At 55.7% G+C, this 19,079-nt stretch overlaps 1 protein-coding gene across 31 annotated transcripts in view; it reads right to left on the bottom strand.

Moving 5' to 3' along the window:
• Positions 1 to 593: 593 nt before the first annotated feature.
• The window catches only part of VPS37C (VPS37C subunit of ESCRT-I), a 29,251-nt gene continuing 10,765 nt past the window's right edge, over positions 594 to 19,079 (bottom strand). For 3 of the 31 annotated variants that reach the window (XM_085010031.1, XM_085010025.1, XM_085010032.1), the window contains exons 2-7: positions 11,095 to 11,309; positions 10,806 to 11,004; positions 8,824 to 8,922; positions 4,974 to 5,145; positions 4,129 to 4,211; positions 594 to 2,933 (exon numbers count right to left, since the gene is read on the bottom strand). In XM_085010031.1, coding sequence (XP_084866157.1) covers positions 2,205 to 2,933; positions 4,129 to 4,211; positions 4,974 to 5,145; positions 8,824 to 8,916 — 1,077 coding nt within the window. In that variant the 5' untranslated portion in view covers positions 8,917 to 8,922; positions 10,806 to 11,004; positions 11,095 to 11,309 and the 3' untranslated portion in view covers positions 594 to 2,204. Of the gene's footprint in view, positions 3,846 to 4,128; positions 4,212 to 4,973; positions 8,448 to 8,719; positions 8,923 to 10,805; positions 11,005 to 11,094; positions 11,323 to 11,840; positions 11,951 to 16,640; positions 16,810 to 19,079 lie in introns of those variants that run through there. The other 28 variants (XM_085010020.1, XM_021082960.2, XM_085010015.1 and 25 more) reach the window with 17 other exon arrangements.

Below are 19,079 nucleotides of genomic sequence, written 5' to 3'. Positions count from 1 at the left end.
AATTCAACTGCTGCTGCTCTGCTTGCTGCTGCAGTGCAGGTTTGATCCCCAGCACAGAACAGTGGGTTAAAGGATCCAACATTGCCACAGCTGCAGCATAGGTCACAGCTGAAGCTCAGGTTCAGTCCCTAGCCCAGGAACTTCCATACACCACAGGTGCAGCCATTAAAACAAAAACAAACAGGAGTTCCCGTCGTGGTTCAGTGGTTAACGAATCCAACTAGGAACCATGAGGTTGCTGGTTCAATCCCTGGCCTTGCTCAGTGGGTTAAGGATCCGGCATTGCCGTGAGCTGTGGTGTAGGTTGCAGACATGGCTCGGATCCCATGTTGCTGTGGCTCTGCCGTAGGCCGGTGGCTACAGGCTCCAATTAGATCCCTAGCCTGGGAACCTCTATATGCAGCAGGAGCAGCCCTAGAAAAAGGCAAAAAGACAAAAAAACAAAAAACAAAAACAAAAACAAACAAAAACAAAAAACCCCCTGAAATCCACAACTCTTGTGTTTTTTTCTTTCAGTTGAAAAAGATCGATGCCCCACCCCACCCCTCAGGCAGCCACATCATCAGTTCTCACATTCACCAGGGCCGCAACACTGCTTGTAACTCAAGTTTATTATGGCAATTAATTATACAAACACACTAGCGATAGTTCATCCAGTTCAGAAGCACTCAAACCAGTAGAGTCCATTAGTGATTTCTCTGTATAAATAACTTATGTGAAGCAAGCACAACTGGTCAGGGCTAGTCGAGCTTCGCGTCGCACGCTCCCACTGATGGCACACAGGCCGGGGAGGGGGGCAGGCACCAGAAGGTCGAGTTTCCTCGTTGGCCCCCGACACCCCAGATGCTGGGTACTCGAGTAGTGGACATTTCAAGGCACATATGACTTCCTAACCAATAGCAGCTCCAGAGTCTGCCCTTGAGACCTGGTTCACACCTGGGACAACCAAGTTGATGCTTTGTTCATCACGCCCTGCTTTGGTCTATTGTCGTTTTTTATCACTGAAGGTGCTGAAAACCCCCATGTGCTGGGGGCTGCATGTGGCACAGAGTCACGATCCCTGTCCTATACATTCCGAAGACAAGAGAGATGCAAAGAAACAGACTCTGCCATGGTGATGGTGTTTTGGAAAGCACCACGGTAGGGTATCTTTTGATGTCTGTCTTAGGAGGGCTCTGGGGACTGGGGGAGAGTTACATCTAGGAGTCAGAGGCAGGGGATGAAGGGAGAGGGCTGCTGTGGATGAGATTCAAGGCACTAAAGGAGTGGACGGATGGGGTGGGCCTCAGAAGTCAACCAGAAGCGGAGGGCCCCAGACAAGAGGTCAGGGAGGTGGCGCAGCCCTCCGCTCCTAAAGGAGCCCCTGATGTGACCACAGTCTGCGGGGCCAGGGCTGCTCCCTCACCTCGAGCCGGAGGGTCCAGGCAGCCCCCGGATTCTCCAGCCAGGCGAGCAAGGTCTGGGGTCCACCTGCACGGTCCCCAGTCTGCTCGCCAAGCTGGCTCTGCTGCCGTCATTCCAACAGGACAAGCTTACCTGACGTCAGCCTATCAGAGTTCAATTATGGCTTTTAGGTCACTTAAAAATCGGTAAATGTACGTGTTTTTCCTAATTCTGCTCTCTCCCCCTGATCCAACCCTGCCATGGAGTGTGGAGCAGGCCATCTTTGAATGGACCAGAGAGACAGAAAAACCTAATACATCCCTCCCCGTAGAGTGGGGACCACGTGGAAAGTGCCAGATCCCAGAGAGGGAGGGGCTGGGCGGGGCCAGAGACCCGGGCAGCCCATCCCCAGGATAACTCCGCCTTCTGTTCAGATGTCCTCGAGGGAGTACAGCCACAAGGAGCTGTCCACAAACGCACGCATCCGCTCCTTCACCAGGCACCCACGGAGAGGAATGGCTACCCCGCCTGGCGAGCACCAGAAAAGCCGAAGCCAGTCACTGAAACCAGGCGCTCCCTTCCCCGGGGAGGCCGGCAAGCGCTGGGACCATCGGGTGCGGCCCAGCTGGCCACACCGCCCTGCCCGGTGCCTTTCCCAGCGTGTGCACTCCCAGCCAGGTCCCTACACCAGTCCCCCGAGGGGGACACAAGTCCACGGGGAGCCAACTCCACTTCCAATTTAACCTCGAATCTCAGCAGGAGGTGGGCCGGAGGTTGTGGTACAGGTGGACGTAGGGACGGGCCAAGGGCCAAGACCGTGTCTAATAGCCCGGCCAGGTGGGTCCCTGAGGCGGTGGAAACCCATAGGGAGGGGCGGGCCCAGGGGGGTAGGGAGGCTGAGGCTGGCCTGCGAAGCCCGGGGGCTGGGGCTGCGTTGGGTATGGCGGTTTTCCTCCTGGCGAGAGGTAGGGGGGCTGTTGAGGATAACCAGGACTGGGGGCCCGGCCCCCCGCCACGGGGTACCCAGGGCCAGAGGCACCAGTGGGGGCCACGGGGTAGCCCGGCCGGGGTGGCGTGCTCCTCTGCGGGGACCAGGAGTAGCCCGCGGAAGCCCTGGGTCCCGGCTGGGCTGATGGGTACGGGGGCCCCAGAGGCCCACTGTAGGAAAAGGAGGGCTGGGAGACCACGGGGAAGGGGGCCGGCTGGAGCGCTCCGTGGGCGGTGGGGCCCACGGACATGCCCGGAGAGGGGCTGTAGGGCAGAGGGTAGGGAGGGACCACTGATGGCTGGGGCGGCGGTGGCAGCGGTGGTGGTGGCTGCCGATCTTCAGCCACAGGGGGTGTCGCCTGGGGGCTGGGACGAGGTGGGGGAGGTGGGCGGGGAGGAGGGGCGTCGCCAGCCGGCTCCAGGGACGCCCTGGGTTTCCTCATTATATCCTGGAGCTTCTCCACGCGAACCCGGCGCAGGTGGGACAGCATCCTCATGGAGGAGAAGGTCTCCAGAAACGTCTCCAAGGGCACCTCGCCCTCCAGGAACTTCTCAGCCATGGCCTGGAAGACAGAGGCCGCAGTGGCAACAGGGGTCTGCCGGGATCCAGGTCACCTGAATACCCCCGGGTCAGAGGTCAGCTGTGGCCCTTGCACCCCGTCAGGCTCAGGAACTGCCTGCCTTCGTGGCCCCCCGTGGCAGGAATTTCTCTCTACGGCCCTCATCACTGCTGATGTGTTTTTGTTTCTTTGCTTTTGGCTGCACTCAAAGCATATGGAAGTTCCCAGGCCAGGGAGCGAATCGGAGCCACAGCTCTGCAACCTACACCATAGCTGTGGCAACACTGGATCCTTGGGCCACTGTGCCAGGCTGGGGATTGGACCCGATCCTCTGAAGTGACCCAAACCACTGCAGTCGGATCTTTTACCCATTGCACCACAGCAAGAACTCCAATTTTTTTTTTTTTTCTTTTTTTTGGCCATACCCGTGGCATGTGGAAGTTCCCAGGCCAGGGACTGAACTCAAGCCACAGCAGTAACAAGGCCGTGTTTATTTATTCTGTCTCCCTCACAAGGATGTAGCTCCCACAGGGCGGGGTCACCTGTCATGGCCACCAGTGTCCTGACCTCAGCATCGTGCCAAGCTCATAGCAGCTACTGCACGGATGTGCTGAATAACTGAATGAACACTGGCTCCCCAGCCCAGGGGCTGTAAGACCTGGCAGCATCTTCCACCCAGAGCACAGACATGTGGAGAGAGCCAGTCTGCCCACAGAGAATGAACAGAGGGAAGTGGAAGGGAGAGACCGGGCAGCCTGGCAGAGGGGAGGGGCGGGGGGCCTGGTTCAGTCCTCGAGGGCCCCTGCTGCACCACTGCCCATCCAGGCCTGCCAGCTGCCCCGTGGCCGTGCCCTCGTCGGCCACGTCTGCTTCAGCCAGCCACACGGGGTGACTGTTCTCTGCATCCAAAAGCCTCTGTTGGGGATAACGTGAGAAAAAGAATGTCTATGTGTGTGACGGGGTCACTTTGTGGTACATGAGAAAATCGACAGAACACTGTAAGCCAACTATAATTGAAAAAATAAAAATCATTAAAAAAAAAAAAAAAGCCTCCACTGGGACTGCGGCCGAGGCGTCATTCGCCTTCGCCACCTGCCAGAGCCCTACTCCCCGCCCCGCAGACATCTGTACTCAGGACCAGGGTCCCAGCTCCAGGGGCCGAGTCCTCAAGGAAGGGGGGTGTCAGTGGCCATCTCACCTCAGATTCCTCTTCGATCTTCATGCCTTCGATCTGCAGGAGGTCCAACAAGGTCCCTAGCTGCAGTGCTGAAGAAAATTTCTCTGGAAGGGAGGGCAGAAAGGGTGACATTTCCAAAGTGTCTCTCAATCCGGTGTCAGAGGCTGAGGTTTTCACGAGGCTCTCAGAGGGTCCTGCGTGCTTGGGGTCTGTGGCAGAGCCCCTTTCTGTCCCCTGAGGTCACCTTCCTGAGCAGAGAGGAGTTCGCCCGAGCCCAGCCCAGCCCAGCCGCTGGCTTCCCGCCTCGCCTTGCCAGCCTGGGAGGAAAAAGGCCTCGAGGCCCCCCCCACCCCCCAACCTCCCTGATCCTGTTCTTCCCTCCAGGGAGTTACTGCCGCTGCCTGAGTGTCAAGTCCTCTACCTGCAAGACCAGGGCAGCCCCTCACCTTCGCAGATGGCAGGCTGGGACACAGAGAGCCTGGACCAGGTCCACGACGCGCTGGCTAAGTGGCCAGCAGCAGCGCGGGGTGCGGGTTCTCTGGATTCAAAGCCCAGCCCTGCCTCTGTGCAGCCGAGGCGCCCAGGCCAAGTTCCTGCACCTCTCTGAGCCTCGCTCCTCTCATTGCTGACACGAGAGTGATGCTGTGCCTACCCTTAGATGGCTGTTAAAGCACTTAGCCCAGGGCTGGGGACATGGTGACCCTCAGTAACTGCTGGCCCCGTCCTGTCCTGAGGAGGGAGAGGGAATCTGTCCTTCCACACAATTCCAGCAGCTCCCCCCAGTGCCCCCCCACCGCCCCCAGGGACCGGGACCCTGAGTGAACAGAGGCGCACCCCCCGCATACATTCCCAGCCCGGCCGCCTACCCAGCTTCGCCTTCTGCTCCTGGCAGCGCTCCACCAGCTTACGAAGCTCCTGGTACTTGTCCGAGAGGTTGGAGCGGCTGATCTCCAGGGGCCCCTGGAACTCCAGGTTCTGCTCAGCCAGGCTCCGGTTGGTGGCCAGTGCCATCTCGCGCTCCAGCTGCAGGTCCTGGACCTAAAAGCACAGGACACTTGACCGGCAGGCCCACCCCAGCACCACTCAGCTGGCAGCGGGCTGGACCAAGGGCTTCTGGGACATGTCACTCACGGTGGGAACCAGGCCATGCTCGGTTCCCAGACAGACCCGAGTTCACACCCGGAGCAAAGCCTTCCAACCCAGATACTTTGCCGAATCCTTAACCCCACAGCCTATAAGACAGACACATGGGGGAAACGGGCAGCGAAGGGCCACGTGACGAGCGGGCAGAGACCTGCCCAGGCTGTGCAGAGCTCCTGGGAGCGGGCGGAAGGAGTCAGAGGCTTTCTAGGAGGGAAGGGACCCAACATCCCAATCACCTGTCGCCAGGATTCAGAGTTAAGGGACCTACGCTGAGGTGCCCAGGCCAGACCGCAGGCCGACACACAATGAGGGCCCCAAATAAAGTCAGTCTGAGGAGTGAGAGAGCCAAGGCCAGACTGTGACACCTGAGAGACCTGTCCTTGCTTCTTCCACAGGTGTGTCCTGCAGAGAAGCTGCACAGGTGAGCTGAGGGTCCCCATAGCCAGCAGAGGACTCCCAGAAGCACAGGTGACCCCCCCCTCCCCCGGCCCCAAGGCCCTGATGCCATCCTTTGCGCCTGGACGTGCCCCTGGATGTGACCCAGCTGAAAGCAGGTCCCCAAGCTGAGCGGTGCTCTGCCCCTCAGCCAGGCCCTTTGTTGTCACCAGCCAGCGAGATGGCAGCCTGGGGAACCCGTCCCAGACCTGCTCTGACCTGAAGCCTCCATCTGCCAGGGAGGCCTCTTCAGTGACAGGGGGGCGGAGAGTCAGACCCACACGCTGAAAGAGTGGGGACAACACGCCAGCAGCACCATGTGGCACCAGCAGCTACTGTAGGGCTCAGGACACAGCCTGGCAAGACCGGCTTCCACACGGGAGCCACTGGGCAGCTTCGCCACCATGGTCAGCACGTGGCGAACCAGCCTGACTGGCTCATCCCCGACCAGACCCAGGAAGGCCATGGGCTTCCTGGAAGAGGGGGATTCGGGGGGCCTGCCCTCTTGCCGACCACCAGGCACAGGGCCTGCGCTCTGGAGTAGGTCTGGGCCTGCTCTTTGTGCTCCGGACTGGAAAGAACGATGCCACAGCTTCCAGAAATCGTGGGGCCTGGCCGCGGCCTCTCAGGTCTGCCCCACTTCTGGGCCGGCCGGCTTGCTGCCACAACCCCCTCGGGAGCCACCCAGCAAGCGCCCTGGCTCAGGGACGCCTGCAGTGCAGTTTCAATCTCATTTTCACCAGCTGTGAAAGCTTTTCTTTCCTTATGTGCTGACACAGAGCAGGGGGCCTGAAGCCCTCTACTCAGCTGCCCTGTAAGGATCTGGATCCCCAGATCCTCAGCAGACAGGTCCCCTCTCCACCTCCCCTGCCTTTTCCCTGGGGCTGAGCCGGTCAACCTAGGACATATTACTGTCCCCGAAACCTGGTCCCGCCTGTTTCTGCTCCTGCTCCCCAGAGCCTCCCCAAACCTTTCCCCACTAGGGGTTCACCATGAAGCCCTTGACTACCATCGTAAGACATCGACACCCAGACGGGCTCGCCCACACGCCTGGACCCCACCATTCACACTCTTCCACGTGGAGAAAGCCCCCCCCCGCCACTCTTGTCTCCAAGCAGCGTCTGCATCCCAAACCCAATCGGCTCCCATCCCTTCTCCCAATCCTGCAGAGACTCAATTACGGTTTTTGAGCCCGGGGTAGACACCCAGTCCAGGGGCTCCGAAAGCCTACAGAGCTCTCCCTCCTTCATCTCCCCTGGATCCCATCAGTGTTCCTCCCCTCAGAGAATTCAAAGGGTTTAGTCGGATGAGACGGCACAACACTCAACTTGCCTTTTGCCCACGAGGTAGCTTCTGCCTACATTTCCTGTGAGTCTGTGCTTCGCCATGGCTTCCGTCAGCCCGCCCGGCTCGGAAGTCCACTGTAATTATGCAATTCGGCCTGCTTCTACAAAGTTCCGTGCGCTTGAGAGCAGGCCTTGGGGTTCCCAGCACACCGCGCTCGGGGCGCACTCAAGAAGCGCCTGGTGCTTAACACGTGGAAGGCGAGAAAGTGAAGGCCGGCATGGAGCCAGCTCAGGGCGGCCCCTGGCACAGGTCACGGCCTCACCAGCCACGGAAGCCGGCCTTGGCGCTTGACCGAGATGAGCTTTGCACATGTCCTGGCTGAACAAGCTCGGATGCACCACACCCTGCCCCATACTCTACGCCCCCGGCCCCAGCAAAGACTGCTCCTGCAGGCAGAGGGGCAGTGGGGACAGCCCGAGCACAAGCCAGGGAGGAGCGAGGGACCATGCCTGGGCTGCCCTGCCCCTTGGGGAGAGGCAGGTGGTGGGACGTGGAGAAGCTGGATGGCAAGTCTTCCCTTTCAGATACTGGGAATTCACAGAAGAGACAGGCCATCCCCGTTCATCAGCAAAGATCAGAACATCCCAGAGGCCACTCAGTGCGCTTGGCATTACTTGTGTCCGTGTCTCCCGAGCATTAGGGGCAGGAGGTGGCGGCTTGCAGAGCTGAGCACAGGCTGCAGCCGCACAAGGCGTGGCTGTGGGTGCGCCCAGCTCTGAGGGGAGTGCCAGGGTCAAGGTGGGAGGGCAGGGAGAGCCCTTTCTAAAGTGTGCGGCTCTGTACATTCAGAAGGAATGTTTTATTCCTGCAAGGGCCGTGATCGGGCGCTGAGATGGTTGGGTGCCTGATACAACAGGAAAGGGGTTTGACAGGAGATGAGCAGACATCACAGCCCCAGAACGGCTCCTTCCTGGAGAGGCAGGGCCGGACAGGCCGGCTGGGGAATGGCAGCTTGAAAACAGTACCGGTGCTTTTAGAAACTGCCTCCAAATCCAGGCTGGAACAACAGTGGGGGGATCCTGGGGCACGCAGGTCCCTGCAGATGCCCTGACTCGCCAGCACTGCCCCCTCAGAACTCCCAGAGGGCCCAGGTACTGGACTGAGACCCCAGAGGCTTCTCTGGCTGGGTCCAAACCTGAGTGGAGGCCACGGCAAAGGGGGATACTCTTGACCCGAACTCCCAAAAAGCCAGCGCCCTTAAGAATTGTCTCAGTCCCAGAAGTTCCCACTGTGGCTCAGCAATCATGAGCCCAACTAATATCCGTTAGGATGTGGGTTGGAGCCCTGGCCTCGCTCAGTGGGTTAAGGATCCAGCATTTCCGTGAGTGTGGTGTAGGTCACAGACGTGGCTCAGATCTGGTATGGCTATGGCTCTGGGGTAAGCCAGCAGCTACAGCTCTGACTGGACCCCTAGCCTGGGAACCTCCATAAGCCACAGGTGTGGCCCTAAAAAGACAAAAAGACCCAAAATAATAATAATAATAATATCTCGGGAGTTCCTGTTTTGGCTCAGTGGGTTACGAACCGGTCTAGTGTCCATGGGGACGCAGGTTCGATCCCTGGCCTCACTCAGTGGGTTAAGCATCTGGAGTTGCCATGAGCTGTGGTAGGTCGCAGAGTGCTCGGATCCCACGTTGCTGCGGCTATGGTGTAGGCTGGCAGCTACAGCTCTGATTCAACCCCTAGCCTGGGAACTTCCATATGCTGCGGGTGTGGCCCTAAAAAGCCAAAAAAAAAGAAGGGTCTCAGTCCCATCTGCCATCTTTGGCCCCCATGACAGCCTTCCTCTACCTCAGGGGACTCCTGGGCCAGCCGATCAATGGCCTCCGGGTCATTCTGCATCTTCTCCAGCTCCTCCAGGCTCTTGTCTTTCAGCGTCTCCATCTTTTCCTGGGAACACAGAGAACAACTGTGAAGTGAGGAGGGGGTGGGGGGGGGTCAGGGGGAAAGGGACCCCCGAGCCCACGGTCATTATCTGTCAAAGCCCGACTGGAGTTTTCCGGCGATGCTTCCACTCCACAGGGAGGGGCTCATTCCGGCCCCCCTGCCCATCCCTGTCTCCGGGGAGACCAAGAAGCCACCCCCAACCCCAAACCTGGAACAGCAGGATGCACAAAGGCCCTTTGCAGCCAGAGGCAAAACCCAGATTCCTGGCAGTGGTGCCGGAAGTAACTCCCCAGGGAGCAGATGGGAAAGGTGGGAGAGGGGAGGCAGACAGCCAGGGACTGAGTCTAAACTTGGCCCTAGGCTGCCTGCGAACCCGGAGCCAGCATGCCCTCTGGGGGCTGTTTCTGTCTGAGCCTGATACTTCATGCACCACCCTCCACACACCGGGGCTTGGCCGGCTCAGACCTCACCAGCCCATCGCTCGCCTGCCTGGTATGTTTAGGGCACCAGCCACCTCGGGATTCCCTCAGCACTGTCTGCAAGGACCGGCCTCCCCGTGAGCCTCAAAAACTGACTGTCACGGGCCGTCCTCATCAGAGAACAAAAAATCGACACCTAATTGGCCCCTGCGGCAACTGGACGGACCCGAGTAGGACGTGTGCTCTGACAGAAGAGCTGGTTTCAGCGGTCTTGCCCCATCACTCTGCCCAGAAGGACACAGGCTGATGTCTGTGTGACCCACGGGGCACAGCCAGGCCCAGGATGGAGCCCCAGGGAGAAGAGGAAGCACTGACACACCCAGGGCTCACTTCCCTCCTGCTGACAGGCGCCTCTGTTTCCATGTTTTTATCTTTGCTTGACATGCTAGTGGGAAGGGACACTCGGGGGGACGGCTGAGGCCGAAGGTGACCCCCAGGCCACTTCCTCGGCTGCACCAGGAAGGGAAGGCAGCTTCCAGGGCCACCAGAAAGGCGAGGGAGACACTGATAAACAGGGCCAACGTGACCCCATTTGCCAGGAAGGCCTCCTGTCCCTGGTGTACCTGTTAAAAGTGCCCCCTTTTGGGCTCAAAAGTGTCCCAGTTTCACGAATTCTATGGTTACCCTACTGATAAAGAGCATCCCAAACAGGGCCACCACTACTTTCTGTTCCCTACTGAAGGCTGAATGTCACCCCTAACCTCCAAGACAAGGAATTGCAAGTGTCAGTGCACACCCGAACCCTGGGGGATGCTGGCTGAAAAGGCAGGTACCCCTGGGCCGGCCCCCGCTTCAGGGTCCCGCCTGGCCAGGCTATTAGACCCGGTCCTGGCACTTGGCCCTTCCCTCCTTCAAGAGCCCAGGGCACACTTTTTAGTCTAAGAACGTGTCACTTTTTTTTTTTTTTTTTTTTTTTTTTTAATGGCTGCACCTGCAGCATATGGAGGTTTCCAGGCTAGGGGTCGAATTAGAGCCACAGCCACGAGCCTACACTACAGCCGCAACAACAAGGGATCAGAGCTGCATCTGTGACCTACACTGCAGCTTGAGGCAACACCGGATCCTTAACCCAGCGAGAGAGGCCAGGGATTGAACCCGCATCCTCACAGACACGATGTCAGGTGCTTAAGCCACTGAGCCACAACGGCAACTCCAGGACTTGCCACTCCTGACATTATGGAGGACACCCCAAGAACAGAGTTTTCATTTATATGGACCTTAGCTATTGACATATGTCACAATTAGAAGTGAGAGATGTTTCAAACACAGAGATATGAAAGCGCACACACACACACACACACTAGCTCTTAGAAGGATGCCGTGTACCCTCTGAAAACTCCCCTGCACACTCATTCAGGAAAGAGGAAAAAGGAAAATGATGTCTTAGGTTACGAAAATCGTTCTGACCTCATGGACAGCCTGAAAGGGTCACGGAGACCCCCCCCAGGGGGTTCCTGGAACACACTTCGAGAACCACTGGCCTAGATGGTAGGAGAATGGACTCTGGAGCCAGGCTCCCTGGATTTGAAGCCTGGTGCTGTCACTTACTAGCTGTGTTATCTGATCTCTTTATGCCTCAGCTTCTCCATCAGGTAAACAGCAGTGCCTGGAACACAGTAAGCACTGCCTAAGTCTTTGCCAAGGTTACCAAGACCCTCCCAACCATGTTACACAGCCAGGACTGCTTCTATCCAACCTTGAGGACGAGGCTCTGAGAAGTGCCAGAGGTCCCCAGGCCAGGAAGCAGCAGGGCCTCAGCCAGTCCAGGTGGCTTCTCGCCGTGTGTGCGGGAACCGCCCTGAGTCCCTGTTTGAAGCCAGAGAACTGGGTCCTCCTCCCAAGCCAGAACTTCAGGGTCTGCAGGGTTCTTTCGTTCTTCCTTCCCTTCCTTCTAGTTTTATTGAGCTATAACTGACACACAGCCCTGTGTAAGTTTAAGGCATAGAGCATAATGATTTTTTTTGCTTTTTGCTTTTTAGGGCCGCATCCTCGGCATAGGGAGGTTCCCAGGCCAGGGGTCAAATCGGAGCTACAGCTGCCGGCCTACACCACAGCCACAGCAACGCCAAGATCCGAGCCACGTCTGCAACCTACACCACAGCACGTGGCAACGCCGGATCCTTAACCCACTGAGCGAGGCCGGGGATTGAACTCACAACCTCATGGTTCCTAGTCAGATTTGTTTCTGCTGCGCCAAGACGGGAACTCCAATTTTTTTTTTTTTTTTTTTTTTTTATGGCCACACTTGTGGCACCTAGAAATTCTTGGGCTAAGGGTCGAATCGGAGCTGCAGCTGGGGCCTAGACCACAGCCACAGTGACACCGGATCTGAGCCCCATCTGAAACCAACACCACAGCTTGTGGAATCGCTGGATCCCTAAGCCACTGAGCGAGGCCAGGGACCAAACTCACATCCCCATGGACACCATGTCAGGTTCTTACCCCGCTGAGCCCCCAAAGGAGCTCTGGCATAACGAGCGGACTCACACGCATCATGAAGTGATCATCACGGTAAGTTTAGTGACTGTCCATCAACTCCTCTAGACACACAACTAAAGGAGGAGGAAAACAAGTTTTGTGTGTGCAGTGACAACTCTTAGGATTTACTCTCTTTGGCAACTTTCATATACACAACAGTGTGGTGTTCATTACACTCACGCTGTTTTTGTAATTTCTTACTTTGTCTTTTTAGGGCCACACCCTTAGTTCCCAGGCTAGGGGTCAAATTGGAGCTGTAGTTGCCGGTCTACACCACAGCCCACAGCAACTCAGGATCTGAGCCGCATCGTCGACTACACCACAGCTCAGGGCAATGCAGGATCCTTAATCCACGGAGCAAGGCCAGGGATCAAACCTGTGTCCTCATGGATCCTGATCAGGTTCATTACTGATGAGCCACATGGGAACTCCCTATAAACTATATTTTTGTAAGTAAAATCTTACAAATTGTTGTTCTCAGTGATATTTATCGTGATGTATTCATCATTTATCACCCCTAGTGCTGATTTATCGTTATGACGGGAAGTCTGTACCTCCTGACTGCCTTCGTCTGATCCCCCTGCCTGTCGCTCCACCGCCCCCCAACCACAGATCTGATTTCTTTTTCTAAGAGTTTATTTGTAGGTTTGAACTACAATTGGCCGACAACACTGTTCGTTCCCGTTGCACAATGGAGTGACTTTTTTCCATGCTTTTCAAACTGAGCCCCAGGGTTACGGGAAGTCACCACACAAAGCTGGTACTGCCTTATTGTCCATACTCCCCACACTGTACATTTCATACCCGTGACTCGCTTATTTTGCAACTGGAAGTCTGTACCCCTCAGTCTCCCTCACCCATTTCTCTCCTCCCCCGACCCCACCCCCGCCTCTGGCAATCACCTCTTTGCCCTCAGTATCTATGATTTTTTTAAATTTTTTTTCTTTTTTTTTTTTTTTTAGGGCTGCACTCACAGCATATGGAGGTTCCCAGGCTAGGGGTCCAATCAGAGCTGTAGCCCCCAGCCTACACCACAGCCACAGCAACGCCAAGATCCGAGCCACGTCTGCAACCTACACCACAGCGCGTGGCAACGCCGGATCCTTAACCCACTGAGCGAGGCCAGGAATCGAACTGGCAACCTCATGGTTCCTCGTCGGATTTGCTTCCACTGCACCACGACGGGAACTGCTTTTTTGAAATTTTAAATGATTTTTATTTTTTCCATTATGGTTGGTTTACAGAGTTCTGTCAATATTCTACTGTACAGCAAAGTGACCCAGTCACACATACAAATATACATTCTTTTTCTCACATTATCCTCCATCATGCTCCATCCTAAGTGACTAGATATAGTTCGCAGGGCTACACAGCAGGATCTCATTGCTGATACATTCCAAAGGCAAGAGTTTGCATCTATTAACCCAGACTCCCAGTCCACCCCACTCCCTCCCCCTCCCCCTTGGCAACCACAAGTCTGTTCTCCAAGTCCATGAGTTTCTTTTCTGTGGAAAGGTTCCTTTGTGCCTTATATTCGATTCCAGATATAAGTGATATCATATGGTATGTGTCTTTCTCTTTCTGACTTACTTCACTCAGGATGAGAGTCTCTAGTTCCATCCATGTTGCCATTTGCAGTGACTGTTCTGTTACCTCTGTTTATTTGTGTTTTTTGATCCCACACAGAAGCGAAATCAAAAAGCATTTGCCTTTCTCTCTCTGACTTACTTCGACTGGCATAATGACTGAATTTCAGTTTTTAATGACCTTTCCATTGTTACTAAGCTACCCAGGTCAAGCCAGTTTGGCATCTGTGGGCTTCCTGCCCGTCCCCCAGCTTTTTGTGGGAACTCAGGTGGGTGAAGCCTCATCTAACAGAGGAGAAGCAAAGACCCCAGGAGAGGAAGGGATCTGGCAAGGAGTCCTGGGAGTCCCTGCAGAGGCAGGACGAGAATCAGGCCTTTGGGGGTTGGGGGAGGGGGGCAGCCCCAGCCCCTCGGGCCTCCCTGACGCGGCCTGTGGGCAGTGTGGCTCTCCTGGCCTTCTCAAAGCCTGATGTTGTGGTGGGCCTGCTGGACGTAGGGACCTCCTCGTGGGGTCAGCAGAGCCTGGGAGGGGTCCTCTCCCCACTGTAGCCTCAGGTTCTGCTGCTCGGTCCTAATGCTGCAGTAGGGCCTTAACTTGGTGGTGCTTGCTGGATGTCACGGGGCTGCACATCTGGAATTTAAATCCTGGAGTGCCCCGTCGCTGTGTCTACACGGGCCCGGGCAATGGGCACCTGAAGGAAAGTGCCTGTGGGGTCCCGGCGGAGACTCAGGAGAAAGAGCACAGAGGGACTGAGCCCCCGATTCTTGTCCTGCCTCTGCAGGGACTCTCTGTTCTTAACCCACTGAGCCACAAGGGGAACTCCCTAAGTTGGTTTATGACTGTGGGTCTATTTCTGCTGTGTATATAAGTGTATCTGCATCTTTTTTTTTTTAAGATTTGACATATAAGCAGTATCATAGGGTATTTGTCTTTCTCTCTCTGGTTTCCCTCGCTTAGCATGATACCCTCTAGGTCCATCCATGTTACTACAAGTGGCGTTAATTCCTTCTTTTCTATGGCTGAGTGACAGTCCATAGTGTCGAGGTACCACGGCTTCTTTATCCTCTCCTCTGCTGAGGGACACTGAGGGTGCGTCCACGTCCTGGCTACTGCAAACCACGCTGCTAAGAACACTGGGTGGATAATCCTGAGTCTTTCAAGGCTGCCGGAATTCACCCTAAGGTGGGCAAGGAAGGAAACACACAGCTCTCCTCATCAGACCACCCTCTCCCTGGATCAGGCCCCTCGCCGGGGAAGGGAATTCTGTTCCATGGGGTGATGTGCTGGTTTGCGCCAGAGCCTTACACCTGGCGTTTGTGCCCATCTGTGATGACCATCTCTGCCACTCCGACTGGGAAAGACGGCTGCCCCGAAATCCAGAAGAAAGACCATCTCCGCCCCGGGGTCATAAAAAGCCTTTCTCCTGGTGTCAATTCTCTCTCATTGCAGACTTCAAAGCAGGCCACACATGGTTGCGATGCCTCAAGAACTTGAGGTATGAAACACCTCCATTTCATACAGGCCAGCCCCCGTGAGAATGACCTCGCAAGTTCAGCCCGCAGCTTCCGATGCCCTTGATACTCCTGGAAACCAACCTCTTGCCATATGGCATGTTTTCGGGTGAGATCAGCCATAGCAGGCTGCGGGCTGCGGGCTGCAGCAACTTTTCTTCTAATTCCACCTTTTCTGGAACCTCACTCAATATCCCTCTCAGCTCTACCATGCCCCGTTCATGGGTGGCGAAATCACGGTAGAGTGGTGTGTAACTTGCCTATGGCGACAAGAGACCTAGGAGCCCTGACCTGGCCTGCTGCGCCTTCCACCAGGCTCTGCCCAGCCAGTCGCCTCCTCTCACCCTGCCCCACGAGGCGCTGCAGGCTTGTCTAAGAGCCACACGTCCCCGTTTCTTCTGGAATAGGGCGTTCAGGGTCCCACACCCAAAAGCGGCCCCCTCAATTTTCCTTCCTTACAAAATGGAACCCTGATGGTCCCACGGCTCCTTTCTTCTGAGATCAAAGGCCTTCGCATACTCTCCCATTCATTTATATAATCAGTCTAATACATAAAGTGGGTCCAGGGCATCGTTACCCCTATTTCAGAGATGAAACAAAGGGCAGAGAGAAAGAGGAAGGGTACCGCCCCAGGTCCCGTGAACGGCTCTGTCACCCAAGGTCCTACAAACCGTTGGCGTCAAACTCCCGGAGGCCCAAGTCCCTTCCCATGTCCGGTATTCTGAGTTCACAAACGACACGAGGGAGCGATGAGGGGACAGTTCAGTTACAAGGTCATCCGAGACGCAGAGATCACAAGGCCATGAAAAGCCACTGAGTATCTGTGTGCTCCCCAGCGCCTGCCTCCCAGGTGGAGGCACCTCGAACGTGGCCCGCCGACAACATCACAGGCCCGAGGAGCAGGCAGGTTCCATCTTATGAGATTTATGGCTGCATCACCACCCCTGGAAGTGAGCAGTGCCTTTCTTTCAGGAGTCCACAGATGTCACCTGATCCTGAGTCCCCCTGAGGCTGAAAGCAGCAAGCATTTCACTGGGTCCATAATTTGAAAATGGAAAAGATCAAGACAATATTCTACCCAAACCCACAGAGCAGGTGCCCTGAAGTCTGAGCATCTGCCACCATCAGCGTTCTGCCACCAGATCATCCATGGTGGCAAAAAGATCCAAACCAGCACTTCTCAGGACAGCCCCAATGTCCTGGGACGCCACCAAGTAGAGAACCAGGGGCCAAGGTGGTGGGGGGTGCGCTGGAGCTAAGACTAAGAAACAATTCAGTCCATAGGCTAAAGCACCAAGTCTGTAGGCTTTCGTTTCTGGAGGCCTGAGGAGTCCAGGGACTTCATCACCCCTGGGCACTCAGACCCTGACCTGGACCCCCTTCCCCTTCCAGGTGCCCAGGAGGATGCTGGGTAATTCTTGGGCAGTGCCCAGAGTCTGCCCAGGGTCTGGGGGACCAGGAGAGAAGAGCTAAGGTGAGGCAGGCCCTGCAAAGGCAAGGAGAATTTGGGAAGTTCCCTGGGGCACAGCAGGTTAAGGATCTGGCATGGTCACTGTAGCAGCCTGGGTCACTGCTGTGGTACAGGTTCAGTCCCTGGCCCAGGAACTTCCACATGCCAAGGGCACAGGCAAAAAAATTTTAAAAGGCAAGGAGAATTCTTGTTCACCTTTGTATTCCCAGGACCCAGCAAGGGCTGGTACCCAGACTGCTCAGGGTGATGCGTGCAGAAAAACAGACGGAGGCAGGGAGAGAACCAGGCTGTCACACAGGACACAGGGCTATGAGGACATGGCTTCTCCTGCTTTTTCAGCCTTCACTCATTTCTTCCTGCTTCGCTAAAGAAACATTTAATGAGCAGTTACTATATGCCAAGAACTGTGCAGGGTCCCAGATAAAGGGAGGAGGGATAAATGGGGACAGAGGGACGGAGTAAATATTTACTGCCGTCTATGTGCCAGACACAGCCTTGGGTGCAGACTGATGCTAACTCCCAGGGAACTCGGTTTGCTTTTAAAAAAACAGAACACTTCGCAGCAAATCACAGTGAATACAAGTGAGTCTGGAGGAAGAAGTGGGGAGGGGGGCATCTCTGGGGGGTGGGGAGACGGGGTGGGGAAGGCTGCGAAGGCGGGGAGGCAGCAACGCCTCGTTCACAGGTACAGAGACAACACCTCTGCGGGGGTGACACCACCAACCGAAAGTCAGACCGAGAAGGAGGTGGGAGGCGAGCAGGTGCGAATCTGTGTTCCCTTCACTAAGAAGAGGAAAATGTGTCAGCTTTCCTCACAGGAAAAAAGCTTTCTTTCCTTTTCTTTCTTTCCTTTTTTTTTTTTTTTTTTTTTTGCTCTCCCCTGCAGCTTTCGCCTCCACAGAAGCCCAGGCAGGTGAGTCAGACACCGTGTCCCCTGAAAGCACAAGCTCCAGCCCATGTGCCATCTCCCCATCTTTAAACTTCAGGAACCAATTCAAAGTTGTGACCAACACGGCGTGGGCTGTGGTTTGTCACCTGAAATCAACACCCATCCCCTCCATGAGAGACACAGGTGAGGGGACAGACTCCACAGAGGAGGGGGCGGAGGGGGACAAGAGGGACGAGAGGGTCGAGGTGACAGACATTTCAGGGGTGTCCTGGAGCCCACTTTCTGTCACGAAGCACGGTGTGGGGATGGATAAAGCTGGAGCAGTGCCAGCCAGAACCGAGGGGGCGGTTTGCAGGTGCGGCCCCTGGGCGGTGGTATCCTGCACACCACAGTGAGGGGACATGAAGTCTCCAGCCAGTGGCCCCTGCTGCTTGCATCTCTTGGCCTCAACTTCTTTCCACTACTTCCTATCTTAACAAAATCAAACTCACATACCTCGAACAGGGAGAACACGATCTAGTGGAAGATAGTGTGGCCCAGAGGCGACTACACTACACTCTGTGGGTGGAGGCCGGAGGCAGGGCCCTTTCTCACGCGCAGCGCTGGCCCCCGAGGGGAGGCTGCAGAGACATCACAGTGGGGACCTCAGGGCAGCCCTCCAGATGTGTCCTCAACAGAGGGGGGAGAAACAAGGTATGGATGGCTCTTGCTCAATGAGCAACTTTCTCAGGATTGTTCAGCTCAACAACAAATAGCTTCAACTCATACCAGATCCCATGCAAGGATAAACTCAGGAAAAAAAAAAAAAAAAAAAGAAAGAAAAAGAAAACGAAAACAAGTAAAGACTGAAAGCACAGTGCAGCATTTTCTAAGCATGAGGGCGCTCAGAGTAAGGTAACCAGTTCCGAGGCGGCCTGCTGTGCCCCTCACCCATCGCTGCTGCCTAAACAGTCAGTGCCAGCTCTCCCCGGCTGGGTGCAGTGGAGAAACGCACAGAATCTGGGGACAGATGTCCTGGGTTTGCACTTTGGCCCTCAGTTCTTTAACTGTGTGGCTTTGACCAAGTCCCTTAACCTCAGTTTCCTGATCTGGAAAATGGGCACTCTGATGATAATCCCACCTTGGGGAGCGTGTGTGTACCTAAGGCCCCGAGAGGGCTTTGCAAGCTCCTGAGCACTGAACAAGTATTCATTATTTTGCCTCCTGTAGGGGGCAGTCTGATGATGAGAGGTGAGTCCTGACACCCCTGGAGGCTCAGGATTGAGTCAAGCAAAATGACTGCTACTACTGAACCATAACAAGGAACTGTGACTGAGCCAGGTGCTTCCGTTTCCTGGCTCCTCCAGGAGCTAAGGCACTGGCTCGAGTTACTCACCAGGCCCAGCCAACCCTTCCTTGCCAGCTACTTCAAGCCTGAAATCATACTGTAAGGAGAGTGGTAAAGGCCTCTGGTTTCTTGTAAGTTTCCCACATCTACCTAGGGTAGCGTGGGAAGCTGTTACCATGGCAACCTGCCCAGGTCAGTCAGTCTGCGGATGATGTAAGGAACTGGCCCCATCCCGCCCCTCAGGTCAAATACACCTGCAGTTGCCTTAGAAACCTTCCTAAGCCTGCTGCTTAGTGAGGAAATACGTGTTGAAATACGTGTTGACCTGATCTAGTTTTCTTTCCCCAGAGTGATTCCACCCATACAATCAAGTAACCAGACTGTTCAGTCATCTAACCTCCCATGGGAGTTAATAAAA

This window comes from Sus scrofa, chromosome 2 (assembly GCF_054392235.1).
Source record: "Sus scrofa isolate SSC_HxYL_T2T_F1_AM1 chromosome 2, Sscrofa_HxYL_maternal_Yorkshire_Landrace_v2.0, whole genome shotgun sequence".
Lineage (NCBI taxonomy): Eukaryota > Metazoa > Chordata > Mammalia > Artiodactyla > Suidae > Sus > Sus scrofa.
Note: the sequence above shows the minus strand (reverse complement) of the source record. Positions and strands in the feature narration are given on the sequence as shown.